At 41.7% G+C, this 27,712-nt stretch overlaps 2 protein-coding genes across 2 annotated transcripts in view; one reads left to right on the top strand and one right to left on the bottom strand.

Annotated features, from left to right (window-relative positions):
- The window catches only part of CEP295 (centrosomal protein 295), a 47,731-nt gene extending 38,095 nt beyond the window's left edge, over positions 1 to 9,636 (top strand). Inside the window, exons 21-29 of the mRNA XM_082493298.1 lie at positions 897 to 1,051; positions 1,299 to 1,458; positions 3,656 to 4,287; positions 5,064 to 5,237; positions 6,363 to 6,480; positions 7,288 to 7,491; positions 8,013 to 8,121; positions 8,617 to 8,719; positions 9,294 to 9,636. Of these exons, the coding sequence (XP_082349424.1) occupies positions 897 to 1,051; positions 1,299 to 1,458; positions 3,656 to 4,287; positions 5,064 to 5,237; positions 6,363 to 6,480; positions 7,288 to 7,491; positions 8,013 to 8,121; positions 8,617 to 8,719; positions 9,294 to 9,341 (1,703 nt within the window). The 3' untranslated portion in view covers positions 9,342 to 9,636. The remainder of the gene's footprint in view (positions 1 to 896; positions 1,052 to 1,298; positions 1,459 to 3,655; positions 4,288 to 5,063; positions 5,238 to 6,362; positions 6,481 to 7,287; positions 7,492 to 8,012; positions 8,122 to 8,616; positions 8,720 to 9,293) is intronic.
- Positions 9,637 to 10,295: 659 nt separating this feature from the next.
- On the bottom strand, positions 10,296 to 26,745 carry TAF1D (TATA-box binding protein associated factor, RNA polymerase I subunit D). The gene is made up of 16 exons (XM_082498237.1): positions 26,719 to 26,745; positions 26,170 to 26,243; positions 24,366 to 24,611; positions 23,802 to 24,264; positions 23,503 to 23,678; positions 19,530 to 19,584; positions 18,940 to 19,224; positions 17,250 to 17,302; positions 15,874 to 16,027; positions 15,474 to 15,522; positions 14,583 to 14,620; positions 13,974 to 14,049; positions 13,354 to 13,404; positions 12,332 to 12,409; positions 11,375 to 11,447; positions 10,296 to 10,687 (listed from the first exon to the last, which is right to left on the bottom strand). The coding sequence occupies exons 3-7, from the start codon at positions 24,596 to 24,598 to the stop codon at positions 19,072 to 19,074; spliced, it is 1,080 nt and encodes a 359-aa protein (XP_082354363.1). The 5' UTR covers positions 24,599 to 24,611; positions 26,170 to 26,243; positions 26,719 to 26,745; the 3' UTR covers positions 10,296 to 10,687; positions 11,375 to 11,447; positions 12,332 to 12,409; positions 13,354 to 13,404; positions 13,974 to 14,049; positions 14,583 to 14,620; positions 15,474 to 15,522; positions 15,874 to 16,027; positions 17,250 to 17,302; positions 18,940 to 19,071.
- Positions 26,746 to 27,712: the final 967 nt, after the last annotated feature.

Genomic DNA, 27,712 nt, shown 5'->3' with positions numbered 1-27,712 from the left:
ACGTAGAGTAGTATAGTTGATGAAACGCTGATTAACAGACTGATGGGAGTTCTGTGCTCTCCAAAAAAACCATAACAATTCATGAAAATAAGAACATCTTTATTAGCTATCATGAAGATAACACCAGTATTTTATTTGGAATCACTTCCCCCTGGAATGTTTGAAAACCTAGAATCATAGAATTATAGATTAATCTAGACCAGGAAGGACTTTGAGTTTTGTGATTCAAATTCTCCTTTCCTTCTCACAGCAGAGCCAACTTAAACCAGGTTGCTTAAGGCCTTGTTCAGGCAAGTTCTGAATATCTCCAAGGACAGAGAATCCACACTCCCCTGGGCAACATTTTTAACAATTCCCTTCTCTCTTTTTTTTTTTTATTTCCCCCAATTATATCCAACCAGAACTTCCTGTGTTGCATTTTGTGTCCATTATCTTTTTCTTTCACTGAGCATGTTCAAGAAGACTGACTGCATCTTCCCCATACTGTCTCTTAGGATGCAGTAGCCAGCAGAGATTTCTGTGCCTCTCCCCCCACACCCCCACGCTTTTTCTTAAGATTGAACAAACTCATTTTTTTAGCTTCTCTTTGGACATCATGTGCTTCATCCTTCCTTTAATCAACCTTGTGGCTCTTCACTGGACTTGCTTGACTGTGTGTTTGTATCAGAGTGAAAGAATTAGATGCTGTAAAGAATTATTATTTTTTTTTACAAGCTAGTATTTGTATACTTGCAGAATCCTATATGCTTTATTTACTGCATATAGAAGCAAGGTGTGATATGTCCATTGTTTTGGGGGGCGTGTGTGTTTTTGTTTTGTGGGGGTTTTTGGGGGGGGGGGGAGGGTGGGGGTGTGTATTTGTTGTTTTTTTTTTTAAATAATCTCTTGTCTTATAGCTGTAGCAGGTGAACTGGATTTTCCTGAAACGAAAAGACATTTTCTGAGCTTCCATCAGCAGCTCTTTCAGCCTTTGGAGCCAAGTCTTGATTTTGATACTTCATCATCCTGTTCTCAATACAGAATTTCACAAGACAGTAAAGAATTTAGCAAGGTACTACAGAAAAACTCTGATGGAGAAAATACTGTGGCTTAAGATTTCTGTAAGATGTAAATGTATAATCCCTCTATTGTCTTCTGTTTAGAAGAAACAATAATAATCCTTGATATACTTGGAACTGGAAGTCTTTTTGCTGGTTGTAGCAGAAATGTGATCTAAAAATCAAATATTACCCTTAACTTTTTATCCTTCATATTTCTGAGAAATTGAATCTTAAATAAGATTTTTTTTCTGCCACTAGACTTCAAACTTTTCAACAAAAAGTCAAGACTTGTCTATGTTCCTAGAAGTGGGAAACTCCAGTTTGAATATACAAAGAAACAGTCTGCCTTCTAGTCTGGAAACCAACAGGGCAAACAACATTGTGGCAGAAGAGTCTATTAATGAAAACCTTACTCTGGGTATGTACAGTATAGCCAGATCGATGCTTTCAAAATCAACTTATTGCCAATATGTGAATACCAACTCTTAAGGTGGGTTTGCAGTGTGGAACCTGGGAAGGAATTCTTCACTTCTCTATCAGCCCTACGTTGAAATGTCTGAACTCTGCTGCTCTCTCATGCACTGTCGTCTTCACCACCTTTAATAGGCATTTACATTTTGTGAAGTTCTTTATTTCCTCAGCAGTTGCGACTTCTAATACAAAAGCAGACCTGCACATTCAAGTCACTGTAATGGGTATTATGTTGCTTGTACAGTAATTATGAAATACCAACTCTATCTGAAACTGTCAGTTTAAGTACTCTTCCAAATACTTGTTCATGCATAGCCATCATCTTGTAAGTTTGAGGAAGTTCCATAAATTGGTTAAAATTTTTTGAGGTATATGTGGTAGAATCTCTCTGATCTTACTCATTTTTCTTTTATACATTGTATCCTTCGAAAAAACATTGAGTTTTCCTTTTCAACTGTTAAGTCACACCAATAGTCGTTATGTACGGCACGCTGTGATATTTGGTCCGATTATAGAATTGCTTTATCTTTCTACAAAACAAAGGGAAGGAGAAGGGAAGAGAGAGGAAGGAATAAACTTTTAGATTACAATGTAGTGATTAATTTAGTAGATTAAAAGTTTATGGTTCCATAGCAGCATTAAGTTAACTGCAGCTTATAGCAGGAAAAGTATCTTTTAATGTTTTGCAGTTGAATTCAAATTAACTTATTTCATGTATTCTAAAGAAAAGGACCAATCTGAAATTCCAAATGCAGCTAGTAGTAATCTAAATATTTCTGAAGCTGTTATTTACAAGAATCAGGTGCTTCATCATTTTAAGGTGCTCCGACAGAAAGCTGAATAGTAATAGGAAACACAATATTTTGACTAATAGATGCCAAAATGGCTTATACTTGAGACTACCTGTGGTCACAGCAAATAGAATTTAGAAAGCTCCCTTATAATTTCAAAACATTATATTTCTAAATTGCTTGTAGAAACAATCTTTGTGCTTTAAACATAACTGCAATATCTCCCCATCTCTTAAGTGTTTCTGTAATCCCAAACCAATTATTCTTGTGCTTTAAAAGAGGGGGAAACAACATAAGCAACAGACTAAGCAAATAAACACTGTTTAGGGTTGGCAGTTCCTGGCAGGGTGATAGGCAAGTCCCTCATCTGGAGATTTTTCTAGTGTTGCCTGATGTTGCAGTGTAATTCCTCCCTCCCCGTTAACAGCTGTTTATCAGGAGATTATATTCTTTATACACGTAAAACTAGTACTTTCTTACGTCAAAAAATGCAAAAAAAAAAAAAAAATTTTTTTTAAGGAAACCTTTAAAGGTTTATGTGATGTATTTCTGTGTGTATAAAAAGCCTATTGATAGCATCATGCTGGTGATGGTGTAACTGATTTTATTGAACTTAGGTCAGAGGCATATGTAAAAACAAAAAACAAAAAACAAACAAACAAAAAAAAAAACAAAAAAAAAACCAAAACCAAACAAAACAAAACAAAAAGGTAATTTTTTAAACAACCCTGTTGTTTGTTTGGCATAAACTGTACTGCTGAAATGCCTCCCCAGTAATGGAAGTGTTGATACCCGATCTTCTTTTCCAAGCCTCTTCCGGGGAAAAAAAACATCTTGATTTGTGTATGTAGATCCTAAGGGAAAGGTAATTTAGGGTGCAATATTGTGACTTGTAGGAGCGGCACTCGTTGTTCCAGTTTGGATGTTTTCTTCTACTTTGAAGAGTTTCTGCCCAAGTAATGATGTTTTTGGATTTTCTTCCTGTTTCAGAGACTTTGGATGCCCAAAAGGCACTCAAAGGACTTCTGTTTACAAAGTATAAATTGTAAAATCCATTGACTTCCCATGTAGTTATGTCAGCACCATCACAAAATCTGTCCTTAAACATATTCTCAGCAGCAACAAAAAGTGTTCTTTCTTGAAGTTGTTTTCTGTGCAGTGAAGGAATCATTTTATGTAATGTTAACGATATGTTTGAAGAAACTTAAGCAGACTATTTTTAAACAAACTATTTCTTCCTATTTACGAGAGTGCTTATTATACATTACTGAAAAGTCTTATTATGGAGGGACTTTTTAAAGTTCAAATTCTGGTGTTTGCTAGAATTTTGACTCTTGATAATTTTTGTAACAGGATCTGAAGAATCTTTTCACCCACTACAATTAGAATCTGCTGTGAGTGATCACTGTCAGAGTGCTGATCAGCTGGTGGACCTTAATGCTGTGTTACAGGGATCTTTTGAACAAACCCCTGGAATTAAAAAGTGGGGCAATGAGAACTGTGTTTCATCTGCCAGAGAATACGAAGAACTGGCAAGAAATATGGAATGTCTTGATCTCCAGTGTTCAATGGAAGATCCGCGAGATGAAAGTCTGAATCCACTGGAAGAGGAAAAATCATTTTATCAGCTAAATACCACACCAGTTACAGCGGATGAAACTTTCCCTCCACACTTATTAAAAGAGACTATGTCTTCTGAAAAATCATTTGATGTGAAGCTGTATGTGAAGCTTCCTGAAAAATCAGTTCACGTACATGAAGCAAATAAAGCTGTGGAGCTGGATTCTCAGTGCAATACAAATATAAAGGAGCCAGATCAGGGCTTTCCAGAAGTACAGAAATCTTGCAGCGTTCCCAGAGAAACCAACTTGGAAGACTCAGACATCCATTTACAGGCTGTCATACAACAGACTGGTTCTTTCCTGGAAAGATGTGAAAAACATTCTAATTCTGTGCCCATAAGCTCACGTTGTATTCCAGTTTGGGTGAGTAAAGCAGATTTCCAAAAGCAGTAATTTCTCCAGGGTTTTTTGTTGTTGATTTTTTGTTGTTGTTGTTGCACCGAGTTATTTTAGACCTTTAATATCTGAAAGCTTGGCAAATTTTGATTTTACAGTTCTAGTTTGACTTTTATGTTTCCTGGACTTCTGCCTTACTACTTAGTCACATTTCAGATGACAGCACTGAAATTATTAGCAGTAGCTAAAGTGAGCTGGAGTTCCCATGATTGTTGGAGGAGCTTATAACGTCTTCTGTTGCCTCTCCCTCTCTAGCATCAGTCGGTATAGCGTGTGCACCTGCATGACATGGCATGGTTACTTAACTGGGCAGCCCCTGTCCCCATTTAGAAGCCTGAAGGAGGTAAACATTTTAACCAAAGCAAAAGCGAATGTAAGGAAATAAATTTGATATAGTTTTAAAGAAAAAAGTTTGCCCTAGAACAAAGTAATTTAAACTTGAGGTGAGCCGAGGAGAGGTGGAGTTTTTGTTGTTTGGTTGCTTTGGGTTATTTGTGGGGTTTTTTTTAACACTGGTATATAAAATACTTTGCATTGGATTTAGGTTCCAGGGTTTGCATACATCAAAACCTCCGGCAAAGTGTGCTCTGTATTTCATTTATTGCCTGGGGGCAGATTTTCTTTCTTCTGCATGTTGAATGAGCTGCTTCTTTCTGACAAGATAACAGCTGTTGCTATTGCTGAGAATAGTGTGTTTTTTTTTTTATTTTTCACACTGATGTCTTGAATAATTTATTTTCTAGGAGACTGAGTCAGGGCGTGGTATTATGGAAGAACCTGAACTCACCCTGATAAGCTCAAATGACATTAGTATTGCAGAATCAGACATTGAACATGGTAACCAAGAGAAAATTAAGGAGGATAAAATCAATAACCCAGCATGTGTGGATCAGCCCGAATTTAATGAGTTTACTGAGGTGAGTCTTTATCTAATGTAATTCTGATTTTAACTTAGTATTAATCGTAATAAGGAGAGGCCCCACTGTAGCAGTTTATCCCCTGTTGCAAAGCGAGAGAATGTTAGTTATCCAAGCGTGGTAATTACTTGGATCATCTTGGTTTGATGTTATGTTTTCTGGACAGATCTAAAAGATCTTAAATTTGGGCTATTGCTTAAAATCACTACCTCATCATATCAGTGTCGATAGAGTTTGGGAAGACTTGCTGAGAAACAGAACCATCTTGATGGTGTTTGGAAGACTAAATTGTATCCCATTAGTTGAAGACTTGAAGGAGAGGAGAGGGTGGGACAAAACGGAAGCTACAAACTAAACAGGAAAAAAGGAACCTGGCAGATGGAGCTACACCAGGCTCACGAAGCACTTTGAGGTTTATGGGGAAAATATGGTCAGTTCATCATACTGCCGTGCTTAATTTGCCTATGGTATGCTTTTTGCTGTTTGCTTTTATACAGCAAAGGCCATAAATTGTAGAGGGACTGGTTTGAAATGAGAGTATTTGGGTGCTGAAGCAATAACGTAGAACCACGTAGTGTGTATCTGTTAGTTAAACAGATTAGGTGAAATCACGTTTCAATAGCAGGAGGCATCTAGAGAAGATCCTAAAATTGCTGAAGGATGGGTCTTTATAAAGTAATTGACATGTGGGTAAGGTGGAGGTTGGCGGCTGGAGGCTGTGCTTCTGCAGTGTGTGTCGCCTTCCAGCTGAGAAGGGGGGAAGAGCAGTGAGGGAGTGATGGGGCAGACCTAAAGAACAGAGGGAAAGAAAAACATGTCTGTTCAGACAAAATTATGCAGCCCTGTATTAAGAACAAGCAGTTGAAATCTGGTGGGCAAAGGGTCTTTAATGTTTTGGGGTTGGTTTTTTTTTTTTGTTTTTTTTTTTTAAAAGTTTTAAAATGTTGTTAGAAAGTAGCTTTTTAATATTTACAACCAAGATCTATATAGCAGATGCAAGAAAAACATCAGAAAAAGGCAAAAGAGTATGTCTCTTATTTACATCGGGTCTATGCTACAGTACTACTTCACTCAAACTTGTGGTATGTTGTAAACATTTCCAATCACCGATTCCGTTTGAAACAGGAGGGAGAATTTTTACCGCTAGTTCCAGATGCAGACGATGCAGCGTTCGTAAGGCCTGGTGGTTCTTCCAACGCCCAGAGCCCCAACGGCAGTCACGTTCCGTCACCTCAGACTGCAGGTAATTACGTGTAACTTCAGTATACTGAAGTTAAGATGGAGGTTTTTGTTCATAGTGTTAAAGTCATTAATAAAACACATCTCTCCTTTGGAAAACATAGAGTGTCTTTTACTTAGGCAAGTGCATCTTGCTCCTCAGGCTTGGTTTGTACTATGTTTGACCCAGGTTTAACGTGTGTCCTATTGACAAGGAAGTACTGAGTTGTCTCTTCCTACGCCAGGCTGTCTTTCATGAAAAGTTCATGTCTGCAATGCATTGTGGGTTTTGTGTTCTAACTACTTAATTTTGAAAAATTCTGTCATGTTTTGTGGTTTGTTGTACAGTTTATGCACCTTTACTTGTTTTGTTTTGTTGTGTTTTTTTCCTGTGAGTCCCCAAGCTCTGTAGCCAAGGAATGTCGTTTTTATGCTATTCTGATGATAGTGTGCAACATCAGTAAAATGTTGAAACATCTTTTGTTGAAGATGAACAGCAGTAACATGACAGACAGGAATTGACAGAACTTGACTGTGGTAGGGACTTCTCAGGTCTCTGATACGTTTTGAGGCATCAAGATGCTTTTGATGCAGTATTTATCACGGCGTTTGTCTTGGCAGACCTGCTTACAGTTATTGGATTCCATAGGTCTGAACTGCTGCTTGGTTTGCAAGATTACTCTTCATTGGCAATGCCATTCCCCTGGTGCGATTTACAAAAGCGGTCAAGCTCAACGTTTTAGGAGAAATACATTGAAATGCACGACTCTTTAGAGGTGATATCGCTCATTGCTAAAAGTGAGAAATATTCAGACTTCTCCTTTTCTTTCAGTAATGCTGCTGGAGTTTGCGGCTACACCAGGGAGTTTGCAAGAATCCTTTTTAAAAAGAAAGAAGAACTTCATCCAGAAATCTCTGAAAAGAGTAGAAGAAATAAAAAATAAAGAGAGAGAAAATGAAAAGCCAGAAGCCAGACAGCTTCAGAGAGGAAAGGCTGAGAAGTTCAGCAGGCAAAAGGGGTCTTGTCTTATCTCCGGTAGGTTTGTCTGGGGACAAGACATCGCACTAGGTATCCTTTTAGTAGCTGTTTTATATTGAAAAATAGATCTTTGCTATTGCATACTGGGATATTCTTTAATTTGTTTTCTCAGGGATGTGGGGAGGGTCTGGCTACCTCGTTAGTGTTGTAAAGGCCCTTATGGGTCCTCTTCACATTTTGGCGTTCTGCCTGCATGTTTGTAGTCATAAGATGTCTATGCAAATAATAGGTGTTCATCAAAGAACAACCATACAAAGCTAAATGATGCATCTCTAACATCTGCTAATGAGGCACTGGAAGTTGGCCGTTTAGAAGCACGGCTGGCCTGAAGCGCAGGCAGCAGCCTTGTGACTGAGACACTGAAGATTTCTTTTCCACATGAGACGTCATCACCACTGAGTCCATCCTGCTAGCCTGTTTTGGTTTTTTTGTAGTGTGATTTAAAAATCTTTCATGCTTTTGAGTTAGCTGGACTAGAGACTTAAGATATGTGTGACTTTTTTTTTTTATTTTTAAAGAAAAACAAGGTGCAGTTGCCAATCAGTTCAAGAAAGTAGGAGAAGTGAAAGTGTCTTCTCCAGAGGACAGGAAGTCCAGAGAAACCAAAGTGCACCAGTGTACTTCAAGGTATTGCATGAACACAAGTGGGAGAACAGTAGTTTGTGTCTTACGAAAGCTACTGGTCAGTCAGAGCAGTTTGTGATCTCCAGTTGGACCCAATGCTGCTTAACATGGAACAGCTGGGAGAAATGCGCCAGGTGTGCTTGACACAGGCACCTGCTTGGCTGGCAGCAGGAGGCATGGCTGGCAGCCTGCTCCATGCATCATGTGAAGGCAGCTCTGCCCCTCAATGCATGAAACCAGATTGAATTTGAAGGAAAGCTCACAATTGCACTTGGGCACTTATTAGCAGTAATATGCAGCACGAACAACTCCTGAATGGAGTGTTTGTTAGATGCAGCCCAAGAGGAATTTGAAGTGATTCTAAGATTAATGGAGAGCTGAGTCAGAATTTCCTTTCTTAATTTCTAGCTGCTGAGACCATATAAACCCTTAAGCTTGTGAACTTGTTCCAGCTTTGCCACTTTCTTCCTGGCAAAATATTTTTTCCTACTGTTACAGACGACTTTATCATCAACTTGCAGAAGTAAAAATCAGAAAGGAAGAAAAAACAAGGCAAGAAACTTACGCTAAAAACAGAGAAAAGGCGAAAGAGTTTCAGAAGGTAATTGTCTGCTACAATGTCATCTACCTGCTTAGTTCTTGTGGTTTCACTGAGCTTCTGATCAGGCTGATTGAGGCATAGCTCTGTGGTGTGAGTGCAACCAAAACAGAGGCCATCAAACCAGTCTGCAGTGGGTACATCCCGCTTAACAATTTCCTTGCCAACACCATGACTGAGCTGAAATCTTCTCTAAAAAGTGTGTCTGCCTCAGGCTGGTGACCTGAGGTTGAGTAAAAAGGTTCTTGGGGACTCCAACTGCTAGAAACTGCTTGGCAAAAGAAGGGCAGGGCTTTTTGTTAGCCCAAACTTGACTGAATTTCCCTTATAAGACAGTCTAGGGGTTTAGTGGGGGGTTGATTCTGTCTAGCTGAGCACACCTCAGCTTAAGGTTACAGGAACACTGTCTGGGTTTGGCTGTGGTTGCTCTGGATCAGGGGCTTGAACAAGAGGAGTAAGGTTGTTAATTCTCCCCATCCCCTTGGCTGGGCCTTGGACAATGGGAAGGCTGGAGGTGCTGCGAGGGGCCCAGGCCCAAGCCCTGCTGCTGTAGTCTCGTTGCTTGTTTTATTTGCAGAAAATGCTGGAAAAACTACGAGCCAAGAAGACTTGGAAAGCACCATGACTGGCAGAAGACCTGGAGCAACAACAAACACTACTGTACTGGTACAATCCCAGGGACCACTGAATAATGCAGACTTTAAGTTAATTGTGGAGCTATTAGGAATCCTTACCTTTAAGCTATAAACAAAATCTGTGTAGTACTCTCATGTTGTACTGAGCTGCTTTAAACATGGTTTGTCTCACATGGCATAGACTGACATTGTGAAAAGCCTTTCTTGATGTGCCTTTAAGGGAGATCATATTAATTTTTGTAATATACATGTATAAAATACTTTCAAATAAAGGTTTTTAAGACTTGACAAGTCAATTTCTTCTGTAAAGCTGAAATCTTTCTGTTCTTTGCACTATGTGATTTAAGATTAGGAAGTGTGTCAAGAGTGTTACATCTTGAAGCACCCAAAAGCAGGACTGTTACTAGTTCTGAAAGGAGCTCTTCCCTCCATGGTTCCTGAGTACCAGTCAGAGCTAAGTCATTACATCAAGACAAATCCAAAGCTCAACTTCTGCTCTGTTTGAACTGGGTCACCAGCAGGTACCATAGCAGGGTCATTTCATTAAATCTGGTTCTGTGTAAAATGCAGCAGCAAAGTCATGGAAGGCTTATTTTTGATGAGCAACTAACTATAATTTAGGCTTGTTTTCACTGATTTTTCTCAGTCCATGTACTGCAGTAGCTAAATCCATTTCTAACCTCCCTGCTAAGTAAAGAGCATAACTCCCTGGACTGACAAGCTGTTGTTTGTGTTAAGTCAGGTGAAGGCTTTTTGCACTGCAAAAGGTATGTATGTGCAGTCTCATCTCTGCCCTTGTGGCTCTTAACACATGAATATTGTTACAGTCAGAAAGGAAGAGGCCAAGACTACACTTCAGTACCAGCAAGCCCCAGGTGCTCAGCAGCCATGACTTGCTTTGTTTGCTTACAGTATAGCAACAGAAAACAATCCCAGGCTGCAGCTTTCAGACATCAGTTTTATTTAAATGCTGTGACATTCCATACAGAATAAATACAGTCAAGTTCAGTACCAGAGCAGTGAGGGAAAAGAGCTGACAAGACCTTTTCCAGTCACATTACAACTGGATACACTCAGCTTGCTTAGCTCTTCTCCAAGGGCAAGCAGGCAGCTTTGCCCATCTCTCAGAAGGGCAAAACAGACAAGTCACAACTGAAGGGCAGAGGCTCCTCCTGCTTCCAAACAACACGCACTGTTTTAATTTACAAAGCAGCAAGGGAAGTTAGAATGAATGTTTAATTCTAAATGACTGCAATAAACACTCTAGATAAGGTTCTTTCTCTGTCTGGAAGAACTGTGCAGATTGTTGCAGCACTCACAGCACCATCCCCAGGACCTGAGAGAGAAAAAGCATCTATTAACACTTTTACTTAAAAGAAAAGCCATTTGAACTCTATTTGTGCTTAGCATAACATGTCTTCCTCTAGTTTGAAGCAATTTCCTTTCAGGAAATGGTGCTGGTATAAAAGCAGTAACAGAGGGAACATGCACATACAGCCCTTAATAAAATGGTAAGGGGTAAAAGCACAATTTCCAACACCAGCTCCCCAAGTGTCTTATGTTTCCTATAACTACTTCCAGTGCCCACAGCACTACCCTCTCAGCTGGTTGTTCCAGGATTATCTACTCTGAGACTTGCATGCAGCTCTAGGAGTGTAGCATATTGCCAAGGGAGAAGGAAGCAGCATTTAAGTTGCAAGATTGCTCATGCTCCAACTGTATCAGCTTGTTGTTCTCCAACTTCACACACTGTAGAAGTCAACTGGTTTCAGAATGGAACTGAGCAGCCTCTTCCCTACATCAGCATCTCAAACATCCTTTTTCACTTCAAGAGGCCTCACTCTGCAAAGGGTATCTCCTCATAAATAGACCATAGCACACACTAAGTGTCCATGGCATCCTGCAGAGGATTTCAATGTGCGGTCACCGCGTTAAGAGCTGCTGGTTTTTCAGCCATGCAAACCCTCTTTGAAGTGACCTGAAATTTCCTTTTAGTACTGTCAACGTTGCTGAGCACTCTTACCTTCAGACTTGCCTTGGTGGCACTCAGGTGGTGCTTCTCATCCCTCTGAGATGCAGCAACTTGGCAGCAGACACTACGGGTCAAAGAAATTCAGTCAGCATCAATAAAGAGTTGCAACAAACTCCAGCTGGATGTAAATTGCACAGGGCAGCCTTTTGTCTCCCCCTTCTGCTTCTGCATTCGTGACAACCATCCTCTCCACAGCAGCTTCTGGGGTCCCAAGTTACAAAGGCTCTAGCTACAACTTTTGTTCCTCTGTAGTTAAGTGTTGGAGGTGCCCAAGGATACAGCCACATACCTACACCTCAGCAGGAACTTGCTTTCATCTTAACAGCAGGAGGGAGCACAGTGTGTGACCTACACACAAGCTTTATTCCCAGCAGACTTTGTGCCATGTCATGTGGCAATTCAAGAGTCTGATGGACTTGCTCTTTGGTCATGTCCACAGCTCACCAGAAACAGCAACATCCCAGCAGCCTTGGTAATGACCAGGTACTCTCCTCTCACAGCTCCTATCACCAACATAAATCTGGGACTTAAATCAATATTCCAATTTCCCATCCTTTCTTGCCCAGGACCAATCATGCCAATGTGTAAGCCAAGCTCTGTACCCCAAAAAGTCTAAAAATCCGTTAAAAGCTCCATGTACAGATGAATTCCTCACAACAAGCAGCAGCCAAATGCAGAAACTAGTACTGCAAATCACTGCACAACTGTGACATCCATTTAAAGTATGTGTACACACACACGAGAATGACTTGCAGATAGGCAACCTGCTCAGATGCTGCCAAGATGTGGGGTGATCACTGCCCAGCAATCTCTGCTACTAGACAACCAGGCCGACACTTTTCTAGAACATTCACTGAAGCTGCAACATTCTAGAGTCACATGAAGTTAACCAAAAATTCTGTAAAACTGCATAAAACCTTCCAAACTGACAAATAACTCAGTGCTTACCTGTCAAATAGGGTATCATCTTCCACAGCTCATACTCTTTACACATCAAAATTCACATTGTTCTGTATCCTAAAGTACCTGTTTAAAAGAACAAAAAAGAAAAACAAACTGAATGCACTTGCCCAGTTCCTGAGGCGAGTATCCAGTTCTCACCCTGGAACAGGAAAACAGAAAGCCAGTACACTCAAAATCCCGAAGAGGACAACGACTGTATCAGCAAAAATACCAGGTTTCACAAACACAGCAGAACGAAAACCAACGATGCCAAATGCTGAACTACTGTAGCACTGTTTTTTGAACATCCCATCAGGAGAACGCTGCTGGGTGCAGATACCATACAGTGCGAGAGCTGCAGTAGTTCTTCATCCACAACTGCTCATTTTAACATTCAAGCTTTTTATATGAACCAGTTACTGTCGAGTGGTAAACTACACTGAAGTAGTCTTCATTTCACAAAAGCTGCCATGCAGCTAAACAGGGAAAAGAGACTCCATGAATTTCACCTAATAGCAGCTTCAAAATTCTTCGGAGTTTTTATATATACCTGCCAAGAAGGATTTATACTTCTTGCAGAGTATTTTCCTTCGTTTACTTTAAAGTCTGCATTCTTTAGAACAGAAGCCAGGAATTTTAGTGGTATAGTAGTAAACTGGCCAAGCTGCTCAGAAATTAACTCTTTAAAACCCAAGATGTAACCCCAGCTTGCTGCTCAGTATGAAACTATTAAGCATCTCTTGACACAACAAAAATGCAGCATGCTTATGAAGTTACTTTAAGTTCAGACAGTCACCAGTGCTGTCCCTTCATACTTATAGCCACCAAAACAAGAAATAAGAATCACTCCCTGGTGATCAAATGGGGAATAGACTGTTTCAAGCCATCCAGGAAACTCAAACCACAAGAAACAGTGTTAGAAATCAGAACCAGAAACCCCTGGCTGAAGAGCAAGTTAAGCCCATGCAATTCAACAGGTTGGTTACACTTGAAGTCCCAGAACACACCATCTTTCGACTCTTACCAACCTTTTCCACCGGAATAACTTTTTTCCACTTGTATCAAAAGCATGTCAGTACCTAAACAAGAACATAACGCATTACTACAGTTCCCAGGGTGCTGCATCTGCAGAGGTTTGTCTTGCAGTTTTATCCCACAGAGCTAACAGGTAGTTCCATGGGTAAAGCGAAACCACAAGTTTATTCTGTGAGGCGTTTCCAACGACACGAACCTACAGAGGAGATCCTATCGGGATAGACCTCAACATGCCTGATACTATAAATAAACACAATAAATAAAAATCAAGCAGACTGGAAAAGTATCTCATAAATCCTACTAAGTGTCTTTTCATAACTTTCCTGCTAAGCATAACTTGTACAAGTAAAACTATCAGTTTAAGCAGTTAAGCTGATCACCTACTTTTTGACTGAGAAATGTGTACCTAGCGTTCTTTGGACAAATCAAAGTCAAAATAAATTCTTCACTTAACAGAGTGAATACTACATTAAAATACACCAAACTAGCTTTGAAAAAGTCCCAGAAACACTCCCCAAGTCAATAAGTTTGATGTGATCTAGATTTCCAGCCACTGAAAACCAGTGTCCTCCGATCATTAAGGAATATGCAGAACCTCAGGTGTTGTACTAACCTACAAGGGGCTTCAGATGTCTGTTGAATGGCATCCTCCTCCATTTCTTCTCTCATTTTCTCCAGTAACATACCACCTGAAAAAGCAAAGTAAGGTTCAAAACTGACATGTATGTGCACACAAAGCAGCAGAACCTAGAGCACTACTTCGTACTTAAGTGGTTCTAACCTCCACAGGCGCTCCTGATAGCCTGTATTTGGAATCACACTTACACCTACTATAATACCTGAATATTATCCTGTTTAATTTAAGAGGTCTTCTTAGTTTCCTGTTTATTTTTAAAAGAAAGTAATCACTGATACAAAAAACTGCACGTTAAATACTCAGATGCCCAGAATAAAGTGACATGACAGGGACACTCATGTAGTAAATTTGTTCAGACAGGCTATTCTCACTCACTCTTTTCAGAGCAGTTGAACATTTTGCCAATCATCACAACAATTTTCTCACAGCATTCTAAAGCTGGGGGGAGATAAGCTCTATGTTTTCTAAAGCAACACTGCACCTTCTCAAGAAGAAAACCCAGCAATATAACCAGCTCACTGAGTTAAAGAAAGATAGCTAACCTGCAACAGGCAAGGGTTAAAAAACAACGTCACACTAACTTACCAAGATGCTAGTTCAGACTGGACTATCACGTGGACTTCCTAAAAAGAAGTAAATTGTTGTATCTGAGTAACAGTTTCAAGTTTCTTCAGTATTTTAGTAATTTTTAAAGACTTAGGTACTTTCATACACAGTATGAAGCAGGAAGACTGTAGTCCAGTTACACCATCTGAATGATAATGCTAAAACAAAGCATTTCTTGCCATGGCCCAGTATCACACAACTATCAAAATTTATCTGCAATTTAAGAAACTGGAGCACTATGGCACAGAAGGTACAACTAAGGGAGTTACCTAACAGTCAGCTGTACTGTGACGTAAGGAAAACACGACATACTACTTTAAGACAGCTTACAAACATGCTCTAATAAGCCATCTAACATAATGCAGCACTGCAAGTATTTTCCCTCTATCACCTAATTCTACTTCCTTTAGTAGGCAGAATGCAGAATTCAAAAACATCAAAACAAGCTAATCCTTGGGATTTTACAGTAGCTGCATCTTTAACTATGTTTGCCTAATTGTCCCACTAAGTAAACCTGTTACAGGTCTCATTGTCACCACTGCAATTAACTTTACAGTGAGGAAAGCACAACCTGTTACTATTCTAGCCACGTTTTTCAATTCAGACACACAGTGAGTTGTGTCTATTTGCTGAATAACGAGGCACAACAATTAACTCTTCACAATGTCTGCAGAATAGCTTCTGGTTTTGATGCGTAGCCAGTTAACTTTGAAACACGTTACCAGCTACCATCTGGTACTTGGGTTTGTGTTTCAAAATAAAATACTGTTTCTTTGTAAAAAGACGACCAAAAAGCTAAGACTTGAGCTTTTATGATCCTCATCCAACTACCTCCATCTACGAAAAAACAATTATTTCCTCTATACTTACCCTTAAGTAGAGGCTTTCCACTGTGTTCCAGACACCACAGGAATACCTCCTTAAGAAGAAATATTTTGGAACAAGGTCATCAATTTAACTACACTTTTATGCCATAACAGTTCAACAGTTCTTCAATGTTCTATTTGACAAGATTCCAAATAAGAAATTTTCAACCTACTTTTGTTTCAACAGAAATACCAAGTTTAACCAGCACATCTGCATGAAAACCAACGATGCCAGCTGCTGAAATACTGTAGCACTGCTTTTTGAACACCCTGTCAGGAAGATACTGCTGGATGCAGATACCATACAGTGCACAAATCAGTCTGCTTACTTGCTGTGGAAATAGTACTTGTCTGAAGAAATCTGACACTCTTATGTTTAAGTTCAGGAGAAACACAAAGCCTACCTCTTTTGCTGGTACATTCCACTGAAGTCCACGACGTACACAGTATGATTTGTACATCAGAAGGCCAGCAAGCAGCCGTTCAGAATTCAAGCAGCACACAGATACTACAACTGCTCACTCACTGCTGCAGATCTGGTGTGTCCATCTGCAGAGTCTGGAAAGAAATCAATATAACTGCACTTCCGCAAGTCTGGTACACGAAACTCATGCCCTAGATTCATCAATATTTGAATGAACTGTTGTTTGAATACATGCAAATATTGTCCCTTCATATAAGTAACACAACTAATATGTTCATCAGCTGTGGGTTGCAAAAGAAGGGTTTTTTCTAAGCACTAGGTTCCAGGTTTTTGTCGACAGCAACAGACAAAAACTGAACACGTGCTAGAACAGACTGAATGCATCAGCTTTCATTTTCATTTTCCCACTATTTTTCAAAGAGCATTTGAAGCTATTCCTCAGTTTACTATATACTTACCATTAATAACTGTCACTTTCTGCTACTACGTTTTCTCTTTTTAGAGACAGGTATAGTTTGGACTAAGGTTAACTGTGCCAATAAGTTCAGTATCAGATATACCATTTATGAACAATTTATGCTGTGTCAAACTGATATGTTGTCTAGCCCAGTACCCTGACTACAACAATGGCCAAGTAAGATGCCCTGTTCCTATCCTCTTATTTAAGTATGTCCTTGTAAGGTTTCATTACTTGCCCAGCTTTAGCTCAGGGCTTCCCATGTTAAAGATGTTTTGCTGTCCAGTAATCTTACATAGCGTTGTCTTCCACGCTATTTCCTACGCTCTCCTGAAGCCACAGAAACTTGGTAACAAATTTCACAGCTTTAGCAATACATCCGTGCAAGACCACCAGCTTCTTTCTGCCGTCCCTCCTGTTCTTGCATGGGACATGCATTAATGTGACATTTTACCAGAGGGAAGCAATCAGAAGCTGCAGTACAGAAAGTGTAGGTGGGGCACCACCAGGAGACTATATCTATAGTAGTTCTCCAACATCTTCGGCAGAGAAGATCCCAGGTAGTGTCCAAACCAAATCAGATCGATTAAGCTGCGCTGCAGCATTCAACAACAGGAAAAACCAAAATATTTCTATATATAACTGCTAACAAAACCTGCATTTAATATACAGATGTTCAAGAACTCAAAAAGTTTTAGTTTTCACTCAAGCAGAGGCTAAAGGCTCTAACTTTGGTCAGACTGATACCTTGGAAGCTTCACACAGCAGTTGCACAGCTATGAAACATTGTAATGTGTTCACTTGGACTATGGAATACTGTTTTTTCAAAACGTTTTGTGAAATAAAGCAAAAAAGCTACCTGAAGAAAACAGGAACTGCAAACCAAGTTAATAGCTTACCTTGCACCTCCAAGAAAATTGAGCAGTACTTCATCTTCCAAAAGCAACGTGAACTAGAAGAAAAAAACAAAGTGATAAGAACTATCAGATACAGTCAAATAACTGAAGATTCCTAAAGCCAAAAGCTAGGTTTCAGCGATCAATTTAGCAGTTGTAATAACCTTGATTTTCATGTGTATTTATCCAGTTCTAATCAGAATTGAAATTTAGTTCATTTCTGAGTCACTCAGCAGTTGAACAGAAAAATTCATCACATGAACTGCAGAATGAGCGAGACTCCACGTACCACCTTGCTATGCCTTACCAAGCAAGAACCCCACTCCTAGATCCAGGATGAGTCTTTCAAGCCATACAGAGTATTTCTCAGGTAGATGCCTAAAAGAGTTACATTTAGCCATTAATTTTGTACCAGTATTAAACGGGATCTTCAACTAGTGAAGAGTAATTTTTGCAGTCTTACTCCCTAGAGCTACCAAGTTGCAAGTGGGAAACCCCAAACTTACTTTACGAAAATCTGGGACCTTAATTCTAGCGTATAAGGAACACAACTTGACTTGCTCTCATTATACTGAGCACCTACTGTAAACCTCCTAGACTGTCAATACATTTTGACAGAAATTAAACCAGTACATATTCAAGTCTTTTTCAGACAACATCCCTGTTCAGCACAGACTATCTTTACCTGCAGAACAGATGTTCATTTGTTGTGAGAGAGATTCTATTGTTAAGAGTATTTGAGTGAGGCAGATCACCCTTCGGCTATTACATCTCCTTGATTTCACAAGGAAACTTTTCAAACTTTTTTTTTTTTAATTTCTACCGCTACCAAGACAGCCTTGTCATCTAGGAGTTAGCTGCATTCAGACCATTTCTAAACATTCATTAGCCATGTTTCCAGCTGTCTAAACACCTTTGAGAAAGGTATATACAACTGGGGCGAAGCTTGTTAAGTACTGTCATTACAAAGAGCTTTCATCTTCTGCTCAGTCACATTCACGTCAGACCCCATTCTGGACAGAGGACAGCAAGAAGGTAAAAAGAATCTTTATCTAAGGTTAACTATGCTGCTACAGTTATTTTTAAGGTAACTTATAATTTCAGATTATTGTATTAGACTCAGAAGCAGAGAATTAGTTTTCTGGAAAGTTATTCTGCATGTAATAGACAACTTCAATACAATTGATATTATCATCATTCAAATGCATTAACCATATTTTTGCAATACATTTCTGACTAATGACTTTTGCATTTTTACTGTTGGCACAAAGATTTGCATTAAGCTTCAATTCTGTCTTCAAGCCTTACTCAGCTCTTGAAGTATAACCTGCATTTCCTTAAGATATAGAAAAATAATCCCTCAAGTACCACTCACAAAAAAAGTCAGCTATGACAAAACACCCTTTGTAACATGAGCATGTATATGTATGTATGAAACGCATAACATTTTTCTATATTTCTATGTTACATTATTTGGAACTTGTTTTCCTATTTTTAATCACGTAAATTCTGTGATCCATTGGTTAACAGAAGTAAAGTTGCAGAAGCCAGCATTTCCACAATATTATCAGCCACTGAATCAAGGGTATTATATAACTGACACAGGATAGCGCAGAAGACACTTAAAAGCTTGGCAAAAAGATACATTAGACTTGGTCTGTAACAATCTTGGACACAAGCCAAATATACTCACCTTAAACCAAATCTGACTAGGTTGCTTGGCTGATAGCTCAACACTGACTTCAGACCAATGTTTTAAAGCAAGTAAGCCATGCAAAAGGCATCTGAAGAGTGATCACTGCCACCTCATTTGTTAGTTTTCTATTCACTGAGGTGAACCCTGCAGAATCCCAGAGTTCTCAGCACAGACGTCTTCCTCCTCTATTACGATCACTTCAGCTGATTTCACAGGTTTCACTTCTGGCTTTGATTTTTTCTTCCTGGGAATTTTGCTACTTATAATGAAAGAACTGTTTTCCTAAGGAAACGGAAGACACAAGTATTCACAAGTCTAGTTTTGAGATACTTAAAAGGTAAGACTTTGGTAATAACTTTGTAGACTTTAAGACCTCTTCAGAGAACTCTAGAACTCCTACAAATTACAGCATTATTTCCAAAGAGGAGAGTGAGGACTCTCAAAACAACTTCCTTCTGCATTACAGATCAAAATTCACAGGTATCATACAACTAAGCTGAAGAATTAAGTACTGATTATCTACTAATTCTTTAACCTCAAAAGAAAAAGAAGGTTAGAGTTTCTGAAGTTAAGGAATATTTACTCACCACTACTCTGGCATCAAAGTCTTCTTGATTATCAGAATTCAAGCTGTCATCATCGCTGAAATACAGAAATTCAAATCAAGCTCTTCACTTTTACAGTATCATAGAATCATAGAATGGTTAGGTTGGAAAGGACCTTGAAGATCATTGAGTTCCAACCCCTCTGCCATAGGCAGGGACACCTCCCACTAGACAGGTTGCCCAAGGCCACATCCAGCCTGGCCTTGAACACCTCCAGGGATGGGGCCTCAACAACCTCTCTGGGCAACCTGTTTCAGTGCCTGACCACCCTCACAGTGAAAAACTTCTTCCTAATGTTCAATCCGAATCTGCCCTCTTCTGTTTAAAGCCATTCCCCCTTGTCCTATTCCTACATGCCCTAGGAAAAAGTACTTCCCCAGCTCTCCTGTAGGCCCCCTTTAGGTACTGGACGGCCACACTAAGATCTCCCTGGAGCCTTCTCCAGGCTGAACAGCCCCAACTCTTTCAGCCTCTCCTCATAGGAGAGGTGCTCCAGCCCTCGCATCATCCTCGTGGCTCTCCTCTGGACACACTCCAGCAGGTCCATGTCCTTCTTCTGTTGGGGACTCCAGAGCTGGATGCAATACTCCAGGTGGGGTCTCAGGAGAGTGGAGTAGAGGGGCAGAATCACCTCCTTTGACCTGCTGGCCACACTTCTTTTGATGCAGCGCAGGATACGGTTGGCCTTCTGGGCTCCGATCGCACATTGCTGGCTCATGTTGTGCTTCTCGTCAATCAGCACCCCCAGGTCCTTTTCCTCAGGGCTGCTCTCCAGCCATTCCCCACCGAGCCTGTATTTGTGCTTGGGATTGCCCTGACCTAGATGTAGGACCTTGCACTTGGCCTTGTTGAACTGCATGAAGTTGGCTTGGGCCCACCTCTCCAGCCTGTCCAGGTCCCTCTGGATGGCATCCCTCCCCTCCAGCATGTCTACCTCACCAAACAGCTTGGTATCAAGGGCAAACTTGCTGAGGGAGCACTTGACCCCACTGTCCATGTCACCGACAAAGATGTTGAACAGTACAGGCCCCAGCACTGACCCCTGAAGAACGCCACTCATCACTGCTCTCCACTTGGACATCAAACCATTGACCGCAACTCTGAGTGCGACCGTCCAGCCAGTTCTTTATCCACCGAGTGGTCCATTTGTCAAATCCATGTCTCTTCAATTTAGAGACCAGGATATCATGCGGGACAGTGTCAAACGCTTTGCACAAATCCAAGTAGATGACATCAATTGGTCTTCCCTCCATCCACTGCTGCTGCAACCCCTTTGTAGAAGGCCACCAAATTTGTCAGGCATGACTTGCCCTTGGTGAAGCCATGCTGGCTGTCACCAATCACCTCCTTGTTTTCTATGTGCCTCAGCAGTTTCCACGAGGATCTGCTCCATGATCTTGCCAGGCAGAGGTGAGACTGACTGGCCTCTAGTTCCCTGGGTCTTCCTTGTTTTCCTATTTTAAAATCGGGGTTATATTTCCCCTTTTCCAGTCGGCAGGAACCTCGCCAGACTGCCACGACTTCTCAAATATGATGGCTAGTGGCTTAGCGACCTCATCTGCTAGCTCCCTCGGGACCCGTGGATGTATCTCATCAGGTCCTATGGACTTGTGCACCTTCAGGTTCCTCAGGTGGTCTCGTACTTGATCTTCACCTATAGTGGGTGGTTGTCCATTTTCCCAATCCTCATCTTTGCATTCTGCGTCATGGGTAGTGTGGCTGCAGTCCTTGCCAGTGAAGACTGCAGCAAAAAAGTCATTGAGTACCTCAGCTCTGTCTCTGTTCCCGGTAACCAGTTCTTGCATTTTCTTCCAGAGAGGGCCCACAGTTTCCCTAGTCTTTCTTTTCTCGCTGACATACTTAAAGAAGGTTTTTTGGTTTGTCTTGATGTCCCCAGCCAGATTTAGTTCTATCTGGGCTTGTCTAACCTGATCCCTGGCTGCTTGAATGATTCCTCTGTACACCTCCCAGGCTACCCGCCCCTGTTTCCACTCCCTATAGGCCTCCTTTTTCCTTTTGGTCATGTCCAGGAGCAACTTGTTCATCCATGCAGGCCTCCTGGCTTTTCTGCCTGCCTTCCTCTTTGTAGGGATGCATCGCTCCTGAGCTTGGAGGAGGTGGTCTTGAATATTAACCAACTTTCTTGAACCCCTCTTCCCTCCAGTACTTCATCCCATGGCACCACACCAAGCAGATTCTTCAAGAAGCCAAAAGTCAGCTCTCCCAAAGTCCAGGGTGGTCAACTTGCTGCACACCTTCCTTGCTGCCTCGAGGATCTCAAACTTGACCATTTCATGGTCACTACAGCCCAGGCTACCCTCGAGTTTGACACTGTCTACTAGCCCCTCCTTGTTGTTAAGAACAAGATCCAGCATAGCTCCTCTAGTAGCCTAAAAGGTGTGGACTATTTTCCTATTACAAGCCCTGTTTCTCTTAATACGTATGGAAGTGTTACAGCTTGTAGGTGGAAGACAATACTCCTTCTACATAAGGTTGTTCTCAAATGATAGTTTCTGACAGCAGAATTGCATCCCGACTACCAATACTGGCAGGACAGATGCAGCGCTTAGCAGGAGAACGAAGACTTAGTACTAGACATCAATAGTGGTATTGAGACATTTAAGATTAACACTAGCAAACAGGCCAGAAAGTCAGCAAATTAGAAAAAAAAACAGAATACAAAGAAAATAAGGGGCCTCAGCTAACAAGAGTACACAGCTGTCTTCCTGATACTACAACTGAGAAGTATTATCTCCATACTGCCATGAAACACAAGTATGAAATTACACTGTGTCCACAGGTTTTTCTCTCAAGACAGAAGGAACTCCACAGAAAGAGATGAAGCCATTTTAGTACTACGGTTTCAACAAGTGGCACCATAAGGACTGGTTCCAAAACCTGACAGATGACAGACTTCTGTCTTCTAGTACTCATTAATATAAAGAACTGAGTGTCTGGATGAGCTCACTTGCATTTACTCCACAGAACTTTCTTCTGGTCTTTTGTAAGAAAGCAAACCAACTACTGTTACTCATTTTACAGGCTCAGAATAATGCTTCAACTCACATAAATTAGCAGTTTAAGTCACTACTAAAGTGAACAGTAGCTGAAAGACAGCTTTGTATGTTTACACTGTCTTTTAGGCTTTTTAGTTTGAAGGTGCTGACTGTATTTACAACATTAGTTATTCTTGCTGATTGATTGATCCCTTTTTACTGCACTTAAGTTAACTGACCATAAAGAAAGAATTAAGATGACACTTCAGTACTTAATAAAGTATAAAGGAAATTAAAAAATATCCTTTAGTCTTTACCATAGAACACTCCACATCTTTATTTGGGATAACCGTAGAGGAAATAATTTAAGAAAATACTTTTTTCTTTTTTTTTTTTTTTTCTTTTGAAACATTGCCACTACGTCATTTTAATGAAACAGTACAAATCACCATTTGAAACAATGACCGGTCTTCAGATTAAAAATATTTCATTCTAGAAGAAGTTCCAAGTTATATTTACAATCACAGAATGCCAAATAGCTGGGTTTTTTTCTCCAAATAAATAATTCTTTCATAAGCAGATATTCACGTTTAGATTACACAATGCTGATAAGGACAGCATAGGAACCGAACTTGATATACCGACAGCTCTGTCACAAAATCGCACGCAACTACAAGCGACTGTACTACCTCCTGAATCCCTCAACTGTAAGAGCAGCAGACTGTACTGGTCTGGTTAGGTCGGAGTTAGCTTTCTTCGTAGCAGCCTGTATGGTGCTGTGTTTTGGTTTTGCAACTAAAGCAGTGTTGATGCCCTCCCCACACCAGCAAACAGTCTGGGGGTGACCAAGAGTTGAGGGGGTGGAGTGTCATGCATCTACCTCTACACACAAACTCATATTTTAGTTAAGAACAAAAAAGCAAGTTTTATACCACCTGAAAATATAAAGATGAACTTACTTTGTCTCCTGAATAGGTGAAATGGGGCCTTCATCATCTAAATATTTGTGTTTCCGTAGCACCAGACATTCTCTTTCTAAGTCTTCACTAGCCTGAAGGGCTTTTAGAGCTTTTTTAAGGTGTTCTTCATATTTAAGCATTTCAATGTACTGGAAGTATCCCTTTGCAGCTGCTTGCTAAAGGAAAATGCATCAGATGGGATCTTAAAAACACCACTATCAAGTATTTATATTATGAACTGAATTGTAATATATTGACACCCCTATTTTATCTGTTATCCCACAAAACAGAGGACTCACCTCATAGCCAAGAACCATCTTTAAGGGAATATGTTTCTTCCCGTAATGTTCTTCAACAAAAGGGAACTGAAAGCCTCTGTGTAGAAGCCTTCTCTTTTGCTCTTGAGGTGAGGCTGTCAGTGGTGGCCTCCCCATAGGCATCTGTGTGCTCTCATACTTTTTCTTCTTCTTCTTGCCTGAACCACACTTATACTTTCGGTGTGCAGCAGCCTTAAACTTCTTTCCCCTGAAGTGATAGGCAAAAATGGCTTTCAAATTGAATTTTGACTTCTGCTTCGTGGAAGTTTCAGATAATTTCACCGGACTTTGAGGGGACAGAGAAGAATCTGAAGAGCTTCCACTGTCAGGCACTCCTGCAACAGATTCAGCTTGTTGCTTTGAAGACTGAAGTCTCCTTTTTTGTTTTGAAGGTGCAACGGAGCACTTAGGATGGTACTCACTGCCACTAGCAGCAGAGAGATCACTAAGAAGAAAAAATATTTACTTTTAAAAGAATGTCTACTTTCATGATAAATGACACAGGTTCTTCACATGGAAAGTTCTAAACTAGAGATAAAAACTCACATTTCTGAATCACTGCTGTCCAGTAAAACCTCAGCTGAAGATTTACATATACTGCTAAGCTCATCTGAAGACTCATCAGGAGCAGCATTCTTCTGCCTTGAACGTGAACACTCCATTTGTGTATTTGTTTCATATGCATGTACCTTATATGGTTCTTTCTGCTGGCTGCATATCAGCTCTTGGGCATCAGGGTAATCGGGGCCAGAAGCCTGGGACTCTCCAGTATCAGTCATGCTTCAGTTTGCCCTAAAAATCAAGGAGAAATCAAGAAATTAAAGAAAATTCTATGTTAATCAGGTAACAAGCCTTCCACCACTCCACCTAATTGCGTAAACTTACAATACAAATCTGTGAGCAAACTTCAACAAGATTTTCCTATGAACCATGAGCAAATGCACTAACCCTCACATAGTAACAGTTAAGTTGTAGCCACTTATCTCACGATATTCATAGCATAATTTAGGTCAGAAGGGATTTTTACAGCTCTTTTAGTCCAAGTTCTGCTAAAAGCAAGGCTAACTTCAGAGTTGCATCAGACATTCAGAAACTTGTAGAGATGAGCTCTTAATGCTTCAAGCCTCTTCCTACCAGGAATAAGTTTTCCCTTATATAAGCACACATATCTGTAGCCAACAGCATATTATACTTGTAAGGATATTGTAGTTTTAAGTCATACACAAATACTCACTTCACTGTAGTTTACAGCTTTTTTTTTAAACTAATCTAAGGCAGTGTAGTCATCAAAAACAATGCCATCTTCCCTGTTCTTTTGCAAGCTACATGATACCTAAAGCCTCCTGCTCTAACAACCTATCAACCCTTTGTTCACTAGTTATCAAGCCACGTGGAGACTAGCCCCACAAACAAAATGTTAATTTTCAGTTGAATCTGCAGAGCCTGTCCTCCCTATGTAATAGCCTCGAGTTATTTTACCTGCTTGTTAGTCATTTACTAGCCCTCTAGATCAGTATCTTTGTAATTTTACTGTAATTTTCACTATGCTTTTTACAGTTTCACAAACCCATCATCATACCCATTAATATTTCAAACACACAATTTAGCATCTGAAGACACTATAGCAGAACTCATCTACTGTCCTCAGATAACCCGCTATTGTCTGGGTAACAGTGTCATGTTTCAGAGTACAGATTACTGCCGGATTCAAGGAGAAGGCTTCCCAAAAAGCACAGGAAGACAAAGGTATACAACAGCAAATTGAGAGTCTTAAAATACAGTAGATACATATAGACTAGCAGTAAAGAATAAGTACAGCAGGCCAGCACAAATGGCTACAGAACATGAACAGCCATGACTGCTCACATTATTAAGTTCCATTTGCTCTCTAACCCATACAACTACAATGCCTTCGAAGTTATGCTCAGAACTAAGAGGACAAAAATATCACAAATCTGCTACAGCCACACATCAATAACTGGATTTTAAGCGGTCTACATCTACATGACCTTCTGCATCCCCGAACTGTTCAGGGCAGAACCTACCCCACTGCATTTCTCAAAACGAAAATATTTCATTTTAAACCCGCATTAAACGCAGGCTCAGAAGTACACTAGACCTTAAACTCATCCTAATGCACTTAAAATTACAGCGCAGGGGCTCGATCTCTCCTTCGCTGTGAGGAAAAGTGATTTTTGACAGCAACCTGCACCTAAGGCAGCACACCACTAACATCAGCTCACCCAAGACCGGACCAACACAGCGCCCAGAAACAGAACAGCCCAACATCGAAGCACGAACACACGCAACAGCAGCACTCGCAGCTGCACAGGCTGCGGCCGGCACTTACAGTTGGCAGCTCGGTATCATTTATTGCCTCTACTGCACCTTTGTTCTTCACAGCTTGGCACGTCAGGCAGGTCTCTTAGGTTAGAAAAACAACCAACATGTTACCGGCTGGTTATTTCACGCAATCTTCTCGCTTCCCAAAATGGGCCATCAAACACTTCGCCAAAATTTACCTCAGGCTGAAAGGCGCGGTGCGCCCTCCCCCCCCGACCAGCTCGGCTGCCGGCACCGCGCTGGGGCCGGCGCGGCGGCACACATGTTGTACGTGGGCACCCACCACGTTACCACAGGCCCGTGACACCCCACCGGCACCGCTCCCGAGAAGAGCCCCACCCGCGGCCGCTACACAGCCCACTCCCGAGGAAAACCCCCGCCGGGGCTCCGCCAACCTGCCCCGGCCCCTTCCCCGCGGACGGGCCCCCCAGTGGAAGCGTTCGGCAAGCGGGCACGACTCGATAGTGTCACGACTCTTCCCCCCTCTACCCGAGCCCTCGCTCCCACCGCCCCAGCGCCGCGGATGGCGGCGGATGCTGGGCTTACCCTCACCCACCTCCCCTCCGCCTCACGCGCCGCCGCCTCAAAGGCCGCAAAATGGCCGCCCGAGAACTTAAATAGGGCCGGGCGCGCGCGAGAGGCGCGCGGGCTGACGGGAGGGAGGGAAGAAAGGAAAGGCTGCCGCCCGCCGCCATGCTGGGGGTGGCGGGGCGGGCGGTTCTCGGGGCCGCCCCGCGGTGGGGGCGGGCAGTGCCGCCGCGCAGCCCGGACGGCGGGGAAGGTACGTGCGATCAGGCGCTAACGGCGACCGGGTGCGGGGACTGGGGATTGTCCGCCGGCGCTTTTGCTGTCCTGGGCAGCGCGGGGCAGCTCCCGGCCGTCTCCCCCGCCTCAGCCGCTGCCCGCCTCGCCCAGAGGGTCTGGGCTCCCGTCAGGGCGCAGTTCCCGGGCTCCCCGCTCGGTGTGAGACTCTGAAGAGCTGCGGGTTGTCCCGCCGGCCTCCCGTTACTGCTGTCCTGCCTCTCCTTCCCGCTGCCGCCTAGCCGACCCCGAGCCTGCCCCTCCAGCCGGAATAACGCTTTTTTTTCCTCTCGCAGCTATGCCACACGCAGCGCCGGCTTTAGCGTTTCTTTGCTTCAGCGCCTTTGGCTGACTGGGTGCTGTCCCTAGCAATCCTAGTGGCGCCTGTTCCTGCCCTGCCGTGATCCGCCCATTCCCCGAATCTCAGCCGCTCCAGCCGGTGCCTCTGCCGTCCTGCAGCCTTCCTCTGCCACCGACGAGATCTGCTTGCGTGGCCCGCTTTGAAGCATACAACCTCTGCAGATACATCTGGGGTTCTTTTTGCTCTTCTTGGTTTCATTGCTAAATTTCTCTTCTCTCACTGACTGCCATCTTCAATTTTTCTCTGGTATTTCTTTTTCCAGCCACCCCAGCTCATGTCTAGCCTGCCTATAACCTCTTCTTTCTGGCTGCTACCCTCCAAACTAGTTTTGATTCAGATTTTTGATACTAGGCAACTCTCCCCACCCCATTAATATCGTGGTTCCCAT

Source organism: Vanellus vanellus (assembly GCF_965231255.1).
Source record: "Vanellus vanellus genome assembly, chromosome: 1".
In the NCBI taxonomy this organism is placed as follows: domain Eukaryota; kingdom Metazoa; phylum Chordata; class Aves; order Charadriiformes; family Charadriidae; genus Vanellus; species Vanellus vanellus.
The sequence above is the reverse complement of the archived record's forward strand: the minus strand, read 5'-3'. Positions and strand labels throughout refer to the sequence as shown.

Excerpts from the sequence above, each read along its gene's own strand:
- TAF1D (XM_082498237.1), bottom strand. The coding sequence starts at position 24,598 with ATGACTGATACTGGAGAGTCCCAGGCTTCTGGCCCCGATTACCCTGAT. Across the intron at positions 19,585-23,502 it reads TCACCTATTCAGGAGACAAA|CGATGATGACAGCTTGAATT; the intron begins GTAAGTTCATCT and ends TCTGTATTTCAG. Across the intron at positions 19,225-19,529 it reads ACTTTGATGCCAGAGTAGTG|GAAAACAGTTCTTTCATTAT; the intron begins GTGAGTAAATAT and ends CCGTTTCCTTAG.